At 39.0% G+C, this 21,277-nt stretch overlaps 1 protein-coding gene across 4 annotated transcripts in view; it reads right to left on the bottom strand.

Annotated features, from left to right (window-relative positions):
• ATP2B2 (ATPase plasma membrane Ca2+ transporting 2) overlaps positions 1-21,277 on the bottom strand; it is a 407,196-nt gene that overhangs the window by 4,971 nt on the left and 380,948 nt on the right. For 2 of the 4 annotated variants that reach the window (XM_058031893.1, XM_058031890.1), the window contains 2 exons: positions 19,784-19,891; positions 15,964-16,146 (listed from right to left, as the gene is read on the bottom strand). In XM_058031893.1, coding sequence (XP_057887876.1) covers positions 15,964-16,146; positions 19,784-19,891 — 291 coding nt within the window. Of the gene's footprint in view, positions 1-3,149; positions 3,206-9,713; positions 9,886-15,963; positions 16,147-19,783; positions 19,892-21,277 lie in introns of all 4 variants that reach the window. The other 2 variants (XM_058031892.1, XM_058031891.1) reach the window with 2 other exon arrangements.

Below are 21,277 nucleotides of genomic sequence, written 5' to 3'. Positions count from 1 at the left end.
TGTGAAAGCTTCTCCACACACGTTTGAAATGGTTTGGTGGTTGGCATGTGGATCTTTTTACATGTAAATATGCTGCACATTGTTGGTTGGCCTGATACACCACTGCTTTGGAAAGCTTTAATTCCTCTTTGCCTTGGCACACTGCACTTCAGTAATGGCACAGGGCCACGGGACCAGCTGTGGGTCCAGCTGATCCCATGCTTGGAGCTGGCCAAGCTGTAGAGAATTTCAGAACATTTGAGGAGGAGGCTGACTTGGTTTGGTTTTGGTGTTTTTTCTCTTTGATCTCGGTTCTTGTTTATGCTCTCTAAATTTGGATATTTGCCATCTTTTAAAATCTTAACAGCCGAAGTCCTGCCATGTTCAGATCATTGGGTCAGCCCAAATGCTCTCCCTTCCCTCCACAGGTACATTTGGTAACAGCAGGGCACAGTACAAAAAGTAGTTCAGGTGACTGTTTATGCTCCAGGTAAGAGATTTGAGTGGCACAGGATGGCTCAGCCAGACCTTGGGGTGGGAGAACATGTGAGGTTGGCAGAGGTGCAAGAGGGAAGATTGTCTTGCACAAAAAAATATCAACAAATAAATTTCACCCACTGCAATCACACAGTGTACCTAAGAGAGCTCCTGGAATTAAAAACCCGGGGTTTATGAGAGCTGAATCTGAGCCGTGTGAAGGCTCTGTAGATCAACAGAGTGGGGTAAGGGATTCCTCTGCCTTGCTAAAGCCAGAAAAGGTGACAAATCCCTTCACTACCTGTACCCTTCTCATTTGTCTTTTCAAGTGCAGAGTAATTAGTCTAAGTGATTAAAAAATGGTATGGCTGTCGAGGCAGCCTTAAAACCACATTCCCGTATTGCCCTAGTTTAAATCAGGAAACTTTTTGTACCACAGTATGATGAGGTGACATTTCTGCAAACCTCCCCATTCTTTCTGCTTTCTAAACACAAATACCAGTCACCTCTTCAGCTGCAGCTGGATGCTAGGGCTTATCAATTAACAAGATAATTCTATTATCTTGGGAACAGCCACTCCTTATGGCACAGACTTAGGTTCTATTTGCCAGCTGGATCTTTATGGTGAAGGTAAATTTTTACTTAAATAAAAGGGTTTGATATTATCCTGAACAGATCCAGCAGAATCCAAAGAAAGGAAAGTTTTTCTTCATCACACAAACTGTATTTAAGTCTGCAAGATTTAGCAGGGCAGGAACTGATGTCAATTTGTGAGCTCCAGGTCCCATAGTAGGGAAAGCATCTGTATTGCTTTATTACCAACATTTGGCATCTCTTTTGGATTTAATTCCCAGCCCCTATTCAGTGGAGGGCAAACTGCAGATTCCAGCTGTGTTTGACAGGCAGCTCTGCAAACTGCCATGACCTGGATTTGGGGCTCTGCAGTGACTCTGCAATTAATTAATTAACGAGCCATTGCAGGGGAGCAATAATGACTTTGAGCTGTGGTCTCAAGATAGAACATCAGCCTCTCACTTTGGGTGAAGGTATGTGCCAAAATTTTTGGCCTGGAGTGTTTGGGTCTTGTAAGAACATTGAGATGTTTCTAGAATGGCTTCTGCTTTTTCACCCTGGAAATATTTGCTCAGACCTGCTTCAGCTCTGCTGACACCTGAGGTAATTCACCTTCTGAAGGCAATGGGAATGGAAGGGCCAAACTGGGCAAGTCCTTCAAGGTAGCAATAAATCAAATCAGATTTCCAAAGAGTTTTCTTCACAAGGGAGCTGTAGAAGCCCATAACTTCACTTAAAATCTCTCTACAGAGATGTATATTAGTTTCCCATTGATTTTTCATTTTAGAAGAAACTCCCTCCTCAACTTAAAATCTTGCATACTGAGCTTGGCATCCAGAAGAAAACTTTTTTTTAAATGTCACACATCATTCAGTGACAGAATATCTGCATTGCAATAAAATTCAAAATCTCCTTCAAAGCCTGTCCCCCAGTGGATCAAATTATTGCTTGCAGGGACAAAACTTAGTGGAAACAAAGGCAGAGGGTTTGTTGCATATAAAAGTGGCATTTTAATTTCTCTACCATAGTACTACAATATTTAATCTACCTCAGTGACAGAATTTCTGCATTGCAATAAAATTCAAAATCTCCTTCAAAGCCTGTCCCCCAGTGGATCAAATTATTGCTTGCAGGGACAAAACTTAGTGGAAACAAAGGCAGAGGGTTTGTTGTATATAAAGGGGGAATTTTAATTTCTCTACCATAATACTACAATATTTCTATCTACAATCTATCTATCTATCTATCTATCTATCTATCTATCTATCTATCTATCTATCTATCTATCTATTATAGCTGATCCAACTCCCAGATTTATAAATATTATTTACCCGGAGTTACATGGCCCAACAGCAACAAATTCGTTTGTACATGCTTAAATTCAAGATTTGAGGTAATATCTGGTGTAAAAATGTTTGGGGGCTCTGCTGAAACAAAGCCCAGCTGGTTTTGGGTTTTTTTGACGATAAAATAAAGCAGATGAACTTGGGATGTTGTTATGGCTGTAAAAGCATGGAAAAGCAGGGACATCCATGATGGATAGAACCTGGGAAGTGTTGGTTTAGTATGAACTATGTAGAGTTCATGTAATGGTGTTTCTTTATGAGACTGACAATGCCAAGGGAAGACAAACAGTGAGATACAGCTCCCTTTTCTCACAGTAATGGAGACAACAGAAAAAAAATGAACTGCTTTTAACAAAAGACTGCGGGGACAACACTTCAGGACATTTTTGACATTGCTATAAGTTTCCACTTCTTTCTTCTCTGGAGCTGTAACAGAAAAAAACTCTTCAGCTTCATCCCACCTTGAAAGTCAGATTTATTATACTGCATCAGGCAAGAAAAAAATAAAAAACAAAAACAATAAAAAAAAAAAAGAAATAGAATTTTAGATACTACAATTTTTTTTTCCCCATCAGAAGAAAAAGGTGATATTCAGAATGTCAGTCCTAAATACAACCATCTAGGCAAAATCTGCAAAGCCTGGTGAGCACCAAGAGCTGTGTTCTGGTTGGTAGTGTGTGGGCTTATACTCGAATGTTTACCTGGCTTCATCTAAGCCAAGTATCTGGAGTTTGGTTCACATTCATTTCAGGCTCAAGGTTAAAGACTCACAACCTCTTTTTATTTCACTCTCTCCTGCTGAACCCTTTTGTCCAATGTTCTCTAGCCCTCTGGGAAAACAAACACATTTAATATTCAGACAGTAGAGAGTAGGGCACTGCAACAGCAAATAAATTCAATACTGAAAGGTCAGTAAGGTGATTAGTATAAAATTGTAAACAAGAGGTCAATTTTGCAAAGAGATGCCAACTCTTAGGTGTAACTGAGGCTATTCTAGGTCAAGACTAAACTGTACAAAGGTAAAGGAGTTTGGTCAAGGACTATTGCATATGGAAAGCTTTGGAAGAGAAAACATCTTCAGTATATTGGGATTTCTTTTGGAATTCTCCTAGTTTTAGGTGAGTAAAATCAGATGAGGAGATGCTGCTTGAATTGGGGTCACCTATAAGTGTTGTGCCTCATATATTCTGGGAATAGGATGCAGAAGTTGAGCAAATTCAAATATAAAGTTAAAAAAACATGTATAAAACTTAGAAATTCTAGTTTTCTGCTTTAACGAGTGAAACAGATGCATAACATTATCTGTGCTACTCTTTTCCCACATAAAGATGCAGCAAATCCTGAAAGTGCTGCTCAAAATTCAAACCACGGGCAGCAATGAAAGCAGAGCACCCACACAGGCCTGGTTCTCATTTCCAAAATTGCTGAATTCCACTGTATTTTAGAGCAAAAGCAGAGCCCTGTGCAGGGCTTCCACTTTCCACAGTAGGATTGCTGCAAAATTATGGAGTTGAACATTTTTGTGTCAGATTTAAATAACTCACACAAGCCTTTAAAATAAACTGTTTGTGCATTAGAATCTAACCCTTCCTGCCATGGCACATCTCCACTTGAGGGCTTGGGTTTATATTTAGGCTCTAAATCTGCCTAATTATCCTTCAGGGAGGAGATCCAGGAGTTGATTTTGATTTTTTGCATATCCCAGGAGGGTTTTGTCAAACCTTGGTCACAGCCAGTGGGAAGTCCTAGACTTTAGTATGGAACCCCAGTCTCTGGTTCAATGGTGCAGCTTTTAGAAACATAATTTTAGCTGTGGGTTTGATTGAAGTTCTGCTTGTTCCATTTCCTCCTGTGATGGTTAAACCTTCGTGTACAGAAATTGCCCACTGGGCTTGGTCTGTGATCTGAATGTAAATTGATACTGGAGCAGCAATCTTTGCCTCAACATTTATTAATATAGATGATTTCTTTAAAAGAAATGAGTTCCCATTTTTCTTCATGAAATAATTCCATCCAAACAAGTTTTAACTCTGAATTCTGAATTATTTTCCTTCACAGAAAATTAAATATGTGTGAAATATAAAAGCCCTTCATACACAACAGCTTGCAAACAGTTAGATGGACTCTTTAAGATGCTCTCTTGGGATACGGGCTGTGAGAGCCAATGGAGCTGAGCTTGCTGAGTGCCTCACCTGGGTGTGACACAATTTGCAGATGCTCCTGGCCTCAACAAAGCCCTGGGTGACACCTCCATCTTTGCCTCAATATTTATTAAAATAGATGATTTCTTTAAATGAAATTAGTTCCTATTTTTTCCTCATGAAAAATTCCATCCAAACAAGACTTTACCTCAAGTTTTAACTCTGAATTCTGAATTATTTCCTGTCCACGACAGTTCCTGCCCTCGTGCCACCTCAGCAAATGCTGAGTGTTCTACACAGGACACGTTCCTGGCACATCTCAGAACCATTCTTTGATTAAAGGGGAATGGGAAAGGTTCTTGCCCAGCAAGTGAAGCCCCAATTCTGGAGGCTGTGGCCCCTTCAAGGGAGGCAGAGCCCAAATTCAGTCTTAAGGGTGCTGTGCTCTGCTCCTGCACCAAGACACTTCTTAAAAACCAACCAATCAACCAGACAGAAAAACCTTCTGGGATTTGTATACAAACACCTCTGAGAGGATTTCGTTGTTGATTGGTGAGGTTTTCAGTGCTGCTATAAAATTTGGAGTCGTGACTCTGTGTTTTCTCCTGTCTCACCATACATTTGAGGCCACTGCTGCTGGGGTTCATGTAGTAAGAAGTTTCAAGTGATTGATTTAAATATTCACTTCTAAAAACCTCTGACAAGACAGTTCTCATCAGAACCAAGAAAAAGGAACTCTGGGAGGTCTCTTTTGCTGGGGTTTTGGTTTGGTTTGGTTTGTTGTTTCTCCAATGCTTCCTAAACTTAAAAATCAGAATATTTTCTGAAAGAAAGGAGAGATTTGTTTCAGGGACCTGCAGTTCCTGACTGATTCCACTTGGGAAGAGCAAGTACAAAGGAATATTAAATGTGTGTCTGTCTTGGGAAATCTGCAACTGTGTTCTTGTAGAGGGGTTACCTATTGCTACCATGAACATCTGAAACCAGGAATACACAGAGTAGGATAAAGACTTGTTTACTTTGTGTACAGTTAGATATTCTCACCCTCTACCTAACTAAAAAATCTAGTGGTAAAGACTTTATTCACATACTCAGTTTTAAGCACAAGATAATTTTTGGTGTTACTAATTCTGAGCTTCAAAAGGAAAACAAAAGATGCTTCACTTCCCCAAGGTTCTGGGTTTTTTCCCCCCAAATAAAACATAGAAAGAAATGTATATAAAACACAAATCCACCAAGGTTGTACCTGAACCCACCCTTAACTCTGCAGTAGCACAGCTTTCAAATGATGGAAATTTGTGAGTGTAAATCTGTGTCTGAGAAGATCTGAGACCACCTTGCTTAACATCCCCATGTTTTCATTTTCAGTAGCTTAAAGGTTTGCATATTAAACAGGTGCACATATTGAGTGTGCATTTAAATGAATTTCATCATTTTAACAGAATAAACAAAATGCCAGGTTTTCATTTGCAGGAATTTTTCCTCTATTTAAAGCTGCAATGTCTTTCAAACAAGATAAGAGACTCACAGACCTCACTGTCATCCATTAATGGTGACGTACAAAAATTTGTAATTTGCTATTACAAATAACACCCTGATGGCTCACTAGAGAAACTTTGTATTAAATATTCTAGTATAAATTGCTTTTAATTAAGGGATTTCACAACTCTGAATGGGCCATATTTGTAAATAGCTGCTAATTACATGTAATAACTTGCTGACCTGTTTCACAAACCACTCTAGAGGTGGATGCATTCCACAGGCAGATTTGTCTTTAGCAAGCACTAAGCTTTGAATCAAACATGAATTTGCCCAAAAATACCAGAAAAACTTTCCATTAAAAAAAATCCAAAATTTTACTATAAACCTGCAGGAGACAGCTCACAGATTGGCAAGGTTACACAATGAACTTTATATTAAAAGTTAGTAACAAAATTAGCAAAGAGTTTCATAAATGCTCAGTTAAATTAGACTGACATACCAATAGAGCATCATGTAATTCCTATTTTTTTAATTAAGCATTTATTGATATCAGACCCTCTCCACTTTGGGGTCCCAAAATGCCACCTGGGATGGTCCCAATTGTTGCAACATCCTGAGCAAGTTTCAACAACTAAACCCTGTTTCCCTCCTATACTCTCAAGGCTTTCCCTTGATACTCCCCATAAGATATTTGCATATATTTATAACAGTCCTGAAGACTGGGAAAGGCTTCAAAATCAGAAGCACAATTATTCCATTATTCCCTTCCACCCCATAGGAAGAAGGAAATGGGGTTTGAGCTGTTCTGGGGAAAGCAGCCAGTCCTGTGTGCCCACACACAGAGCTGGAGAGCAGCCCTAGGTGAACATTTTGCAACTGGGATTTCCTCAAATAATGCCAATTCACAAAACCATCCCCCCTTTCTGTGAAATTTGTATTAGGAAAAGTTTTCCACAGTTCTTGAATTTGAGCAACTCACTGTAAATACCCCACTTAAAAATAAAAACCATTGAGGTTTTACTTGATGGGGTTTTTTCACTGCCATCCATAAATTTGTGTCTTTGTATGAATAAATCCAAACTGTCCCTAAGTGTTACAATTTCTGATTTAATACCAGCAGACATTCTGCTGTGGTAGTAAAACACCAACAGTCCAGAATAAGCACTTTAAAATCCCAATCTCTGATTGCCCTCTGCCACAGAGATCCTTATCTCTGGGAAGTTTAACAAATCTATCATTGGCTTTTATTTAAGTGAAGAAACGTGGCAGTAACCACGAGGAGCTCTGGACACCTGTTTTATTTCTCCAAATGAAAGGTGACAAAGGCTGGAGCAGATTCTGCTCTCTCCTATTAATTAACTTCAGCCCATAAACGAGTGAGGCCCTTGTTAAGACACAATAACACTCAATTCTTGCTTTGCTGCAGTGGAGAGTAGAGAGGGAAGATAAATTGTCTATTTAAATTTTATTAGATCTTTCCTCCCAGAGTGCTGGCTGCAGCATGTGAAGGGAACATTTAGCACAGCACAATGAGCTGCTCCCAGTTTCCTGCTGAAATGGAGAAATTCTATCCCAGGCAATCATTCCCTGGATGAAAAGCTGCTTTGGGATTTTGGGGGTTTGTGCCCTGCTCAGTGTGGGAATGAGGGAACCTGGGCTCAGGAACCTCCATGGCTTCAGTTCCCCTGATCCTGATCCTCATCCTCATCCTCATCCTGCCCTGGAATAGTTGGGGCTGTTGGGGTGAAACTTCTCAGGCCAAACTTCCCAAGACAAAAATAGGAAAATATAGAAAAATCTCCAAGAAGCAACTGCCAAAGTTGGAACCTAAATAGCTTCAGCAAAAATGAAGTTTCCCCTTTAAATCCAACAAAACTTCTGCTCTGCTCTTGCTTGAAAACACTTTAAAAACCAACCAACCAATCAACCAGACATGAAAAAAGCAAAAATACCCTTCAGAGACATGTCTGATGGACAAATACTTCTGAGACTATTTGTGATTGTTCGATAAGATTTTAATTGCTGCTATAAAAGTCATGTCTGAATGTTTGGTGTGCACATACTGAGGGGGTTTGCACTCAAACAGGATGGAAAGGTCAAACTTCCTTTTTCCTGCAGGAGTTCTGGAATTTTACCCCCTTCTCCTGTCTGCCTTTTCTCTGTCTGCTTTCCCTTTCTCCGTTGGCCAGACAGATAAGAGCAGTTTCTTCTCTGCTTGGCCAACTACTAAAACCTGCATAAGGAATATACCCAATTATCTTCTGAAGTGTGTGACAGGCTTGTAAACTGAGTTCTACACATTTAAATATTCTTTTAATGCTGCCATAAAAGAGCTGCTCACAGTCCTGAATAAATAAAAATCTAGAAACAGAGTTAGCTCTTTCTGAGCAACTGGAATTTTTTCTGTTACTGAAGCCCTTCCTTATCAGCTGCCTCAAAGATTTTTCATTCACTTCAAGACTACTTCAGTAGATATTTTGCATCTTAAACCAAACTGTGTCAGGATATTAGGATTCAGAAATCTGTTTCTTCTAAAATATTTGTTACCACACCAATTTGTTGTTTCAACACTGTCCTTTAACTTGTCTAGGTCCCTCCTGCTTCAATGCTTTCCTGCCAGTGAATTTAGAAATAAAATATCTACATCTAAATAAAATAGAGATAATGAATCTAAATAAGATAGAATAAATCTAAATCTAAATAAGACAGAGATAGTAAATCTACATCTAACTAGGAGAGAAGAAATGTAAAGTAAAATATGACAGAGATAATATATCTAAAACTATATCTATGTATCTAATATATCTAAAACTATATCTATATATCCAATATATCTAAAATATATCTAAGATAGAGAGAACAAACTTAAAGAAATCTTTCATCTTTCATGTAAAGTTTAAGCCTGGGATCACAAACTAGATTTCCTCTTTCTTGTTCCTTCATTTCCATGTCTTTCCTGGACTAGTTACAGAGAGTCTTCCTGCTGGAATGGTGTCACAGGCATCTTTTATGAAAACTCTTTTCTTCAGGATTTTTCCTCCCGAGAAGCTGAGAAGCCTCAGGAACAAAATGTAAACAATGATTGTCTGCTGCTGTGGAATGCAACAGGTGCATCTGTGATTGTTCTCATGTGGTTGTTTTGAATTAATGGCCAACCACAGCCCAGCTGTCTTGAACAGAGAGTCTGAGCCACAAACCTTTGTTATCATTCTTTCTTTTTCTATTCTTAGCTAGCTTTCTGATTAAATCCTTTCTTCTATTCTTTTATTATAGTTTTAATATAATATATATCATAAAATAATAAATCAAGCCTTGTGAAACATGGAGTCAGATCCTCGTCCCTTTCCTCATCCTCAGACCCCTGTGAACACGGTCACAGAATGCTCTGATATCTGAAAAGCTTTAGAATCATTAAAAGTCTGTATTTTAGAAACAGTAGAAAATAAAACCTGACAGGGAACCCTCAAATAAAATTAAAATCTCCTCACAATTAAAAATAACCCTAAAATTCCTGTCCCTGCTGTGAGTTAGCAAAGAGACAAGGAGAGCACAACTCTTGGGGAGCATCTACTGTACACAAAGCAACCATGTCACGGGGTTTGGAGCGGAGTGAGGTGGGAGCAGAGCCTGGGGAGGGGCACAGGAGCTGAGTCTGAGGCGACTCTGGCTAAGTTGGCATCTCTGAGGGTCGGGTGCAGTAAGAATTCACACTCACGCCCAGCCGCAGCAGCAGAGGTGCTGGTAGGAGAGGAAAGAGCATTGGATAACGATACGTGACTAGGGCTAGAAATATTGGTTACATCCTGGGTCTGGCTTGTGACGGAGGACTGTCTCCTGAGAGCCCCCTGAAAGGAAGTGCCACTCTTGAAAGTATTGACTACTTCGATCTGTAACGGAGGAAAGAACGAGACAAGTTGCTTAAAGTATGGACACAGTTGCATAAGTGACAGGAATAATCATGAAAAACAACAAATCAACCGTGCGCGCGCTTCTACTCCAGCTGGAATCCAGGTGCCCCCTTTGCAGGGTTTTTAGAAATGATTCAAATTTTCTGTCTGGATAAAATGAGGCAGCTCTGTAGGAGGCAGTGGAGCTGCATCACTTTAAACAAGTAGAAGATTTGAAATACCAGGGTTTTTCTTAAAGTTGAAACCGTTTTATTTAGAGGTAAATAAAATCAGCTGGAAGACTTGATGTAACTAATCTCCACTCTTTTTTTTTTCCTACTGAGATTCAAATTATGCTGTTATGTCTCTCCAGGGGGAGAAAAATTCAGTCATTCAGTTGGAATTTCGGGGATGGGGTTTGGGATGACACTCAAGCAAAACAGAAAAACTTTAAAATTCAATATATGACTCTATTTTGTCTACAAACCCAGGGCTGTCAGTGCACTAGTTTGATAAAATAATTCTTCCACTATTTTATCTGATTTTTTCTGTAATGAAAATTTGTAAAAATTTAGCATTGTGATAAAGAACGTTGGGGTTTTGTAACTGGAGATTTAAAAGTATTAATATTTTATCTTTATACAGAGCACTTAAAAGCACCTAGAAACTGATGTGGAACTGGATTGACTATTGCAGCAAATAACGTGATGATTTTCCACTTATTTTCATATTCCTGATGTATTCCCTGTTTGACAGACCCATCCTGAGCACCTTCCTTTTCCTCCCCACCACAGAGGAGGAGTTAAAAACAGAGCTGAGGATTTCAAGGCATCCTTTGGCACCAGTATAAACCCATAAAAAGCAGGCTCTGGGTACAGAGGGAAAGCCAGGAGTAAATCCCAAAAATCCCTACACCCCAAAATGTCCCCTGTGTTGCATCAGTGCAACCACAACAGACAAAGCAGTGGAATATCCACGGGAGGAATTGAACCAACCACTTGTTTGAAGTAACCCACTGGTACCAGACCATGCCACCCACATTTCTGGAGATTCCCAGCCTAGAAAGAGGTAAATTGGTGGCATTTTTATCAATTTAAACAGCACACATCTTGGTGAAAACCCTCCTAAATTTTCCATGAGGGAAGCACTAGAATGAATTTATGATTTTCTGCTGTGGTCAGACTTAGAATAAACCAATTTGTATCTTTAACAATATGGATGTTTTCGCTCCCTTAATCTTGTCTTTGGCAATCATCATTTATTTTCCTGTGTGTTTTTATGGGAATAATCTACCACAGCCAGCTGGAAAAGGGATGCCATGTTACTTTTGTGCAATTATCACAGCGAATTTTCCTCCACAAAGCCCAGGTTTGTTCTGTCTGAGCCCTGGTGCCATTTCTCTGTGCACACCCAGGGCTGGGCAGTGTTCAGCAGTCCCCACAAGGTTGGAGAGCTTTGGTTTTGGCAGCAGAATTACATGTCCAGTGCAAATCTCACAGTGAATCCGAGGTAAATCACAGCAAATAAAATGTGAGGTGAGTTTGCACGTGGGGCAGGGCACGAGGGGATCCTCAGCTCAGGCTCATGGAAACACCACATGGCTCAAACCACTGGTGATATGGCACAGTAAATACTCACCTGGAATGCTCTACAAAAGTGGAATTAAATACAGATCTTGGCTTCTCAGGGTCTAACCCACGTGACAGAGAACTCTTCAAGAGAGACCATTCAAAAAAGACTCTAAAGATTCTCACTGAGGGCATGAAATGAGTATTTCTGTGCTAAACCCTGAGATGTGCAAAAGCCTTCCTGAGAAATTGAGAGCCTTTGGTGCAAGAGTGAAAAGATGAGGGAAGATCTGTATTTAATGGTTTCTTCAGAGAAGAAGAATTACAGCCATGTAATTTGCTTTTCTCCTGAAGAAATGAACTCCAGCTGTTCATGGATATAATTCCTTGTGGGAGGATGACAACCTCCCCAGAATCCTAAAAGCTGAACATACAGGGCTGTGCTCTGCCTGAAGCCAAGGAAGAAGAGAAGAACTTGGTCCAAAAGTTTATCCTCTCCAAGCAGAAAATAACAAAGAAGAAAAGATCTCATGGAAATAAATAGTGCATTTTGAATTAAGATGGAACCTTTTCATGACAAAGGAATGCATTTATTTAGAACAATTCAAGCTGCTCAAGAGGAGAAAGGAAATAAAAATTCATAAGTTTAAAAAATTTCCAACACAGTATAAGATGCAATCATGTTTTGATTATAGGCCTTCGGGTAGAGAAAAAATACTGTCCTACATTTGAAGCTTATCCATAAGGTTGACATTTTGCACAGCTGTCTCATTTTTATCTATGTTTTATACTCTAGAAGATCCAATGTTTTAGGTGTGCACAGCAAATAAAAACATCAGTGATTAGCAATTAAAAAAAAAATCTGATAGTAGTAGAATAGTCTTGGCAGAACACATACTTTTTCCTGATTTTTAACACAGAACAGATTTGCAGAAGCATTTCTGTTGTCATTTATGTGAGTAGGACCCAGGTATCATTCCCCTAATCTCCAAGCAGGATAATAATTTAAAAATTAAAAAAAAAATTAAAAAGTGAAAAAAGAAAAGCCACCTTTCTGTAAGAAATACAACAGTTTTCATTCCAGTTATATGGGGCTACTATTATGTTTTCTATATTAAAAGCTACATGGAAACCATAAAATGAGGTGCTGGCTTTTTATGCAAATTCATAACCTCTTGCCAGGAGTGACTTTCACTGCTGTAAGGTCTGAATTGGTTCAAAAGAAAAGTTTTCATGTTTTCTACATGAAAACTGAAGGGTGAAAAATGCAGTCCAGCACCTCTGTGTGGTTTTTAGCATCTGAAAAGGAACAATCTTTAAGCAGCAGTTACCCTGCCACCTGTATTTTTTTCAGGTTTTCCTTTTATTCTCAGAACATTCCAGGCATTTGTTTCCCACCTGGGGCAGATAAAGCAAACTGAATTTCAGGATGAATGAAGCAGAAGAGGAAAGAATCAGGCCGGGGGTGTAAAATTCTGACAAACATAAGAAGTTTTTGAACCTCCACTTCAGAATGTTTCCACTCTCAGATGTGAGGGAAGTGGAGAATCTTTCAATACACAATCAAAAGAGGTGAGATGCATTTTTTTTCTCTGTTTTTTTTACTCAGATTATCAGGTCTGGCCTGAAGGTGAACTCAGTGAACTTCCCAAAGGCTATTAGACCTGCCAAGAGGGTGTGATCACTTTGTCTTCCTTCAGAACAAAGAATTTCTGAGAAAGGCCAAAAAAACTTGGGGAAAATTGCAGAAAACTGTTGGAAAGTCCCATCTTTATGCAATTTTAGATCTTCCTCGAACTTGCATCTCTAAGATAAAACATTTGTGAAGTTTCACCACTCAGTGGCCATCTGAGAGAGCTTTCCAGGAAGGAAACTCTTCCATTCAGAGAAGGGGAGCACACATCCCTCCAGAGATGCCCTATTGGATATTTATCAGAGATTCCTTATTGGATATTTATAAGACAACAAACATTTAAATGAACAAAAGGAGGCCAAAAAGAGCATCAGAAGTTGATAGCCAGTCCCTGTCTAGTTATGTGCATTTTTCATACACCTTTCTTTCAAAGATGCATGTCTTCACAGAAACAGAAAATTCCCAGTGGAAATCCCTCCTCTGGTGCCTTGGGTTGAACCTTCTGTTTGAGAGAGGATGTAGATGAAAAATCTCTTTAACACTGCAACATCTCTTTTCAGTTTGGATGGGTTTCAAAGGGAGCACTCCAAGGAAGAAATGTTGGTTGTCTGAAAACAACACCCAGCCTGTTGTGGGTTCTTTGCTTCAGCAGTGAAGGCTTTGCTGGGAGCTGGGGCCACCTGTCCAAGAGTGACTGAAGAGAAAATAAGGACAAATAATCCAATTTACAGCACAAGTGTGGAAACTGGTGTTGTTAGGATTGAATGACCAATCAGAGTGCCATCTGCCATCCCCAGAGATATAAAATGAGGGGATGCTCTACCGTCTTCTTCCCATCTCCAGGAGTGCATCAGACAGCAGAGGATTCCTGTAAATCCTCCCAGGGATGCTAAAGGCATCCCAAACTTTTCCAGGATATCTTCTTTTGTTGGCCTCCTGAGAAATGTGTTATAAGGGAATGAATCCACCTGGATGGGCCCCACACACAGCAAGGATCAAATTTGACCTTAGTCCATCACTCTCCACTGCACACCTGGGCACTGCTTTGGAATCTGTTGGCCCATTTTTTTTTTTTTTTTTTTTTTTTTTTATCCCACAAATGTGAAATGGATGCAAAAAAATCAAAGTAATTGAGTAAATAAAATGAGAAGAAAAATCACAGAGGTCTCTTGGCAGAGATGAGGGAGACATCCTACTAGAGGTGCTTCTACAACTAAGAGCAGAAAGGAAACCAAGATGGATGTTAGCAAAGAGACATAATTAATGTTCATTTGGGTTTAAGTAGCGGAAAACAATCATTTCTCTGTGAATTAAGTGGACAAAGAGATGCAGAACTAAAAACTACCTCTCAGACTAGAAAGAGAACTGGAAGGATGTCATTTGCTTTGTGTTGCTCAAAGTTGTTTACACTCACCCCAACCAGAAAGACATCCTGACAGAAGTGCCAACAGGCAACACTCCTCCTACAGCCACCAGGGAGAAAAGAATGCACATTTAGAGGTCATCTTGCCCTGAAGATCACCTGCACCTGGGCACTTTTTGTCACAACTGAAATTTGAATTTTCTCTAGCGATGAGTGCTCTTGACTCAATGGAGTCAAGACACACAAGCTCAAAGCTGAAGATCCATATTTAATCACTTAGCACAGAACCCTGGGAACTCCCCCAGCTTTTAATCTCTCTACATTTTATGCTCTGCAGATGCAGCCAAGAGACCCCACTGCTCTAATTTGGCTTCTTTCCATCATTTTTTTTTCTAAATTCATGGGTGCATCTTCCCCCCTCCCCAAAAAAAAGTATCAATTTGTAGATGTGAAAAAGCAGAATGTGCTTTTTATTTCGGATGAAGACAAAAACCCCAAATCTTCTGAGACAAAAATGTTCTTTAGAAGATTCTTTCAAGAAAAAAAAAAGATCATTTTCTTAATTATTCACCTCTTTTTCTTGTCAGGCTCATGTAAAACACGCACATCTGATGTGGTGATAGCTGTTCTCTGCTGCAAGCTGCCAGAAATACTTGATCTTAGAAAGATCAAGCAGAGCACACCTGAGTGCAATGAAACACTTCACTGCAATGGAAAAGGCAAAATACTTCACATGATTTTCTTCAGCACTCCAGGACAAATTTCACAGCTCCTTAACCTGCACTATATTTAGCACCAGGATTCACTGCAAAGGTCTGGTATATTAAAAAATTCCGTGGATTTTTGAGTTTGGCAAAAGTTAGGGGAAGATATTTCTCAGGAATCATTCCAAATAGCCAACTCTTACACCTCAATATTTAATGGCTGCTTAATTCCTACTAAAATCCAGAACCACATTTTTCATTACCTAATGGGAAATAAAATCAATCCCTTTTAATCATGATCGATGTGTGGCAGTGCCAGAACTGAACAGATTTATATTTTTAATCAAATTGTGCATCATACTTCAAACTCAATTTCAATTATTCTGTTAGTGCAGCAATGGCAGTAACAATGGTTTGTTGGTTTTTTTTGGAGCAAATCAAGCAATACATTTTAGAAAGCTTTCATAACATTCTGTGAGCTGATGTTGGCCAAGCAGCACAATTTCATGAGCTGTCATCACTCTGGGAGAAAAAGAACATCCAGTCACGGTATTCCCAAATCACAGATCCCTGGTTTTGCATTTTATCCCTTTATATCTTTGCAGTTTATCTCTTCTGCTGCACACACCCCCTTTGCTCAGTTCCCTTATTTTGTTTTTCATGTTTTTCCTTCGAGAGCAATTAACCAGTGCCATCCTCCACACACACAAACACTCTGTGTCTTTCCTTTTAATGTTATTTTGCCTTGATCCCACATTAATCATTTCTTTGGCTGTTTCTAGACCTTGTGGGCATTCATTTTTAGCATACCTGGGTTTGGATTCTGTTGAGCCCTCGGAACCAGAGGATTTGTCCACGTCGGAGTTCTCTCTCTGCATGATCTATTTCTTCAACATCTTCATTGAGCTCTTCCTCAGGGACCTCCTCCTTCTCAGTCAGCCTCCCTGCCTCCTTTAAAAACTTTAGCCTACTTGTTGGGATGGTTGCAATGACCTAAAATTATAAAAAAGTACTGAAAACATAAGCCTCATGCAAGAGCAACAGCATAACAATCTGCTAATTACAGAGTAATTAGAGTAATCATATTTTAGTGAGGTCTAGAAAGGTGACCTAAGCCTGCTCCTAACAGCACTTTGTACTTGGACAACTCCATTTTAGTCCCAAAAATATTTAATTTACTTTGTAAACAATTAGCATGACTTGCACCACTAAACCACAGTGTGGAGCAGGTTTCTCAAGGCTGGGAAAAGTCTTATCAATAAAAGAAATTGAACATAAAACAAGATGGATATATTTCAGTCTAAAAAAACTTAAGCAAATTGATAGCTGTGCAATTAGAGTCTGGGAATTTGTATGGTAATGGGAGGTGAAAATTCATTGCATCTCCTGCTGATAAATCTTCTCACCATCCCTTGGTTCATGGATTCAGCTTCCCTTTGTTTCAGCAGCTGGAATGCTTTCCTGGCATTTATCAAAATTGAGATTTCTGAAAGGTGTGAATCTGGTTGATGGATTTCTCACAGGCTGTCTCTCACTCTGTGTCCTTACCACCAATAAATTCTGATTAACTTAACCCCTCTCCTCATTCTGCTTGCCCACCCAAGTGGTCCTTGGAAGTAACTAATGCAGGTGAATAATCTTTAAAAATTGCAGAAACTATAGCTGGACAATTATTTTAAATCCATTTCACTGTTACCCTGTTGGGCAGTCATTTTCTCTTTGTTCTGATTCCTTGCATAAAACCAGGAGCAAATCATGGCAATTTAAACAAGACATTACCTGGAACACACTGAATGCTTAAATCAAATCTCCTGCAAAGCAAATTTATAAACCCACTTAGCAAAAAAACTGCTGCAATTTTCTTTTTTGTCTTCATTTCAGCAGCGAGCAACCACAACTGTGAAGCTCAGATGTATGAAAATGAAGAGAGAACCAAGACAGCTGCCAGAAAATTGGTGAGGAGGGCTTTGGAAAACTGGAATGGATGCAGTGAAGACACATGGAAATGTTCTGGATATTTTGAGGGTGAAAGCAAACCTCTGGGTTTGCTGAGGGTCTCCTTGAGCTTCACAATCCACAAGGCAAATTTTATTATAATGTTTTAAAGACAGATTAAAAAAAAATAACCAAATCAAACCCAGTTTCTACACTACTATAAAACCTTTTTAAAGGGGAGTTGAAAAACAAGATGCAAACCTGGATAATTAATGGTGTGGCACGAGCAAAGACAGAACAGGAGAGAAAAAAAGGGGGAAATGCTCATCAATTAAATACTTACTGAAAGTCCTTCAGCCTCCCAGCTTTCAAACTACAATGCCAGCACTCTACAGAGAGAAACTACTGCAAACTCTGGGATCTGATGAAAGTGATGGTGATAAAGGATTTTTAAACCAATATTCATAAAAATAGCTCGTCTGGGTGAGAATTGTGTGTGACAGAATGTTCCTCTCTTGCAGCACCTCAGCCAATGATGAGACTCTGCTTTAATTCTTTCCTTAAGGTGTTTACATGGCTTTTTTATTATTTATTTATTTTCTGTATCTGCCAACACCCACCCAGTTCAGGACACAGACTCAACAGATGCAGATTAAAAAACTGAATAATATTCCCAGAAAAATGATCACAGTTTTAATAAGTGATCAATAATTCTGGGATGGGATATGAAATACTTTAGAAAGCCTTGGTTTTCAGAAGGGATGGGAGCTGCTAGAAAACCATCCCTCAAACTGACTTGCTGAAAACTTCTCCTTAAATTCCTTTCAGAAGTGCCTGCTTTGACACCCAAACTCTGAAATCTTGATTGCCTTTCATGGCTCACCAGAACAGCAGGTTCAGCACATGGATTAAAAAAAAATAAGAATAACAAATTTGTTTTGTGCTGAATGAGTCAGAGCAGCAAAGAAAAGGCTGAGACAGAAGAGAAGCATCACTACTAAAGGAAAAGAATTCTCTCTCACTGAAGAGCTCCGTGAAAAAGGCCTTGCCACAGACTGTAAATCATGTAAATATGGACATAATTGATTGGTTTTAGCCTCCTATTTTCTTTTCTTGTCACTAAATATTGACCACAAGACAGATATTTTTTCCCTCTGTATTTGCTGTCTTCGCAGCAATAAAACTGCGGAGGTGTTCCAATACCAGATTTAATTTAATGTCTAAGGTCTCACAATAAACCTGGGAAACCCGGGGCAAGTAAAGTGAAAAAAAGATGCTGATATTAGTATTAGTTCTTGGTGGTTATGTAATAACCATGGATAACAACATTTTGAAGCCAAAAAATTTGATCAAAGGCTGTGGGAAATTGCCACAGCTGAATGAAGCAGTTTGGATTCTTGTCCCTCTCCCTGTTTGACTTCCCCTTTCTCCAAAAATTAGTATATTTTCCAAGCAGTAAGGAAAAAAACACCCAATAAATCCTTCCTTTTTGAGATTATCAAACTGATTTTAGGTCTTCCTCCTGCAAGGCCTTAAGTCAAATCCTGACCGCAAGTAATAATTACAGCAGAATCATCTAATTTCAGCCAGATATGCACTAAAAGCTGTTCTGATTCTGAGCTTATTTCTAAGAAAACTGAGGCCAAACTGCCAAAAAAAGTTGGGGTTTTTTTCCCAGAAGAGAACAAATAATCAGAATTGCAAGCAAGCATTTATTCACTACAATTCCAGTAGAACTACAGCAGAATTCAATTGCAGTGAGCAATTTCTTGACTCTTCATAGAGGCAAACTGTGGATCTACAAATCTCTTTACATCTGAGAGAAAAAAAAATGTAACTTCACATTTCTCTTTACTGCACCAGGTGGCAACAACTTAAATATCATTAGTGCATTCAGAGGTGAAAAAATATGGTTATTATGAACTTTGCAACCTGTGTTTGTACATAAAAGAACAATGTAGAATGTTAACAATACTGATTGTTCCTGTATTATCACTTCCAGAGTGTTAATCACAATTTGTTTAATATCATCTCATTGATATTTGTTTCTTCATCAATATATAATTCTATATTAGGCAATAATGACAGAGGATATGGCAGAAATTGAAAAGGACATATTAATTTAATTGCCATTTTCTACAAGTATTAAAGGCAAAAAAAAGGGTTTTTTTTGCACTCCCTCTTCCATCCTTCACACAGAATTAGGTGGATGGAGAATCAGAGCAGAAATATTTTGAAGGCACTGGAATTTTTCCTATGACCATAGCCAGAATGACAATTTCAGCAAGGGAATGAGTTGCTTGACCTAGAACTGGAACTTCATTTCAGCTCCAAAACTTTGCCACATCCTACAGGAGGAATTCTGTTCCAGGAGAGGTCACAGTACATTTGCCTTTGCTGCCATTTTTTTTTTTTTTTTTTGTGACTAAAAGGCTGAAGTTGTGACTCAACATCCTTCACAAAAAAGCCTAACTGAAGATGGCCCTGGTGACAGCACACCCTGCTAGAAAGGAAAGATTTGAAAATTAACAAAAACCCCCAAAGGAACAGAGGGATAAATTATCCTCTCTAATAAATATCTCCTTGAAGCTCTCAGAAAGCACCTTGGGTTTCAGTGAGGGCTGCACTGAGAGAGGAAATCACAGGAATATCAGCAATATCACACCTTTGAATGTGCAGCTTCCTGAATGCTTACCTGACCCCACACCAGCTCTCCCAATCCAATAAATACACACCACATCCACTGGTCCAGCTGCAGGGGAGAACAGCTGAAGGGTTTTCCTCCAAACTGGACAATCACTATCTACAAAGAGAAGCACAAGGGAAAAGGGGTCAATTTTTCAGGGAAAAAAGGCAAAAAACTGAAAGCAAACACAACCAGACCAACAAAAAAAAAAAAAAAAAAAAAAAAGAAAAAAGAAAAAAGCTGCATAATTTTTGGTCCTAAAGAAACCTCATCAAACCCCACAAACCTCTGCATCCCCAATTAAAAGTGAGAGAAAGAAATAGCAGTTCAGGCTGAATTTCCTCAGCCTCATATTTTACAGTGGTCAGATATGAATGGTCAGGAAAAAAGAGAAAAAGAGAACAGGACAGTCCCCATGTGCTCGCCCAGCTCCAGATTTTTTGGATTTATTGACTCTGATCCAGTTCATTTTGGAATGTCCATTGCAAGAGAGGCTTTTCCCTCTGAGTAAAATTTTATTGTGTATTTACAGATGTGCATCAAGGAGAGACAGAGGGTACAGAAAATTCTAGATCTGTTGGAGGAAAGGGGTGGAAAAATCCCACACCTTCAGCAAGATGGCTACACACAGAGTCTGAGCAGACTGAAAAGGTTTTGCTAATTGAAAATCAGGTATTAATGATATTTCTTGTTAATATTGCTGCTGCAAAACTGGGGACCTGAAATCACATCCCGAGATTTAAATTGCCCAAGTTTAAATTTTCCAAGTGATCATGATTTTGAATTAGATGTTAAAGACAATCACTGTGAAGTTCTGCTCCTATCACTGCTGCTCTTCCTCCAATATTCAGTTTATTGAGGAGTTTCCCTTTTTAAATCACTGTAGTTCAAGCTCAAACTGCTCTTTCCTCCTCCTTCCTCCTCCCAGGAGAAAGGTGCCAATGCTGAGCTGCCACTGCAGAGCTGAGCAATAACAACAAGATAAAAATAGATTTCCAAATTATAATATAAAATTGTATCAAGTACAGGATGGATGCCAGAAAAAGAATGGATGCAGGAGCAGAAGGAGGAATTCTTAATCAAGAAAAATTTGGGGGAAATGTGTATTACTGTGATCATGTTCACTTGTGATGGGACAGCAAAGTCAGGAGGAACATGAGGAATCACAGTCCAGGGGCATCATGGCTGGGAATATTGAGCAGCATTGGGCAGTGACATTGAACAGAAGAACAGTTCAGCATCCCCTGTTTGAAGGTAATTTGTCTTTTCAAGGAGTAATAAATAATTGTAAAATGCTTTGTTGGAATGGTATTAAACAATTTCTTCTTTAAAAAACAGTTACTGTATCAATGATGGCTGTTATTATTGTACATGCTAAGATTAATTTAAGAATTAACCCAGTTGTAAGGATCAAAATTTCTGTTTTATTAGCATGACTACATAACATTTTCCATTACTAACACTTGCATTGATTGAGAAAATACACAAAACCAGGTGGTTTAC

This window comes from Melospiza georgiana, chromosome 11 (genome assembly GCF_028018845.1).
Source record: "Melospiza georgiana isolate bMelGeo1 chromosome 11, bMelGeo1.pri, whole genome shotgun sequence".
NCBI lineage: Eukaryota > Metazoa > Chordata > Aves > Passeriformes > Passerellidae > Melospiza > Melospiza georgiana.
The sequence above is the reverse complement of the archived record's forward strand: the minus strand, read 5'-3'. Positions and strand labels throughout refer to the sequence as shown.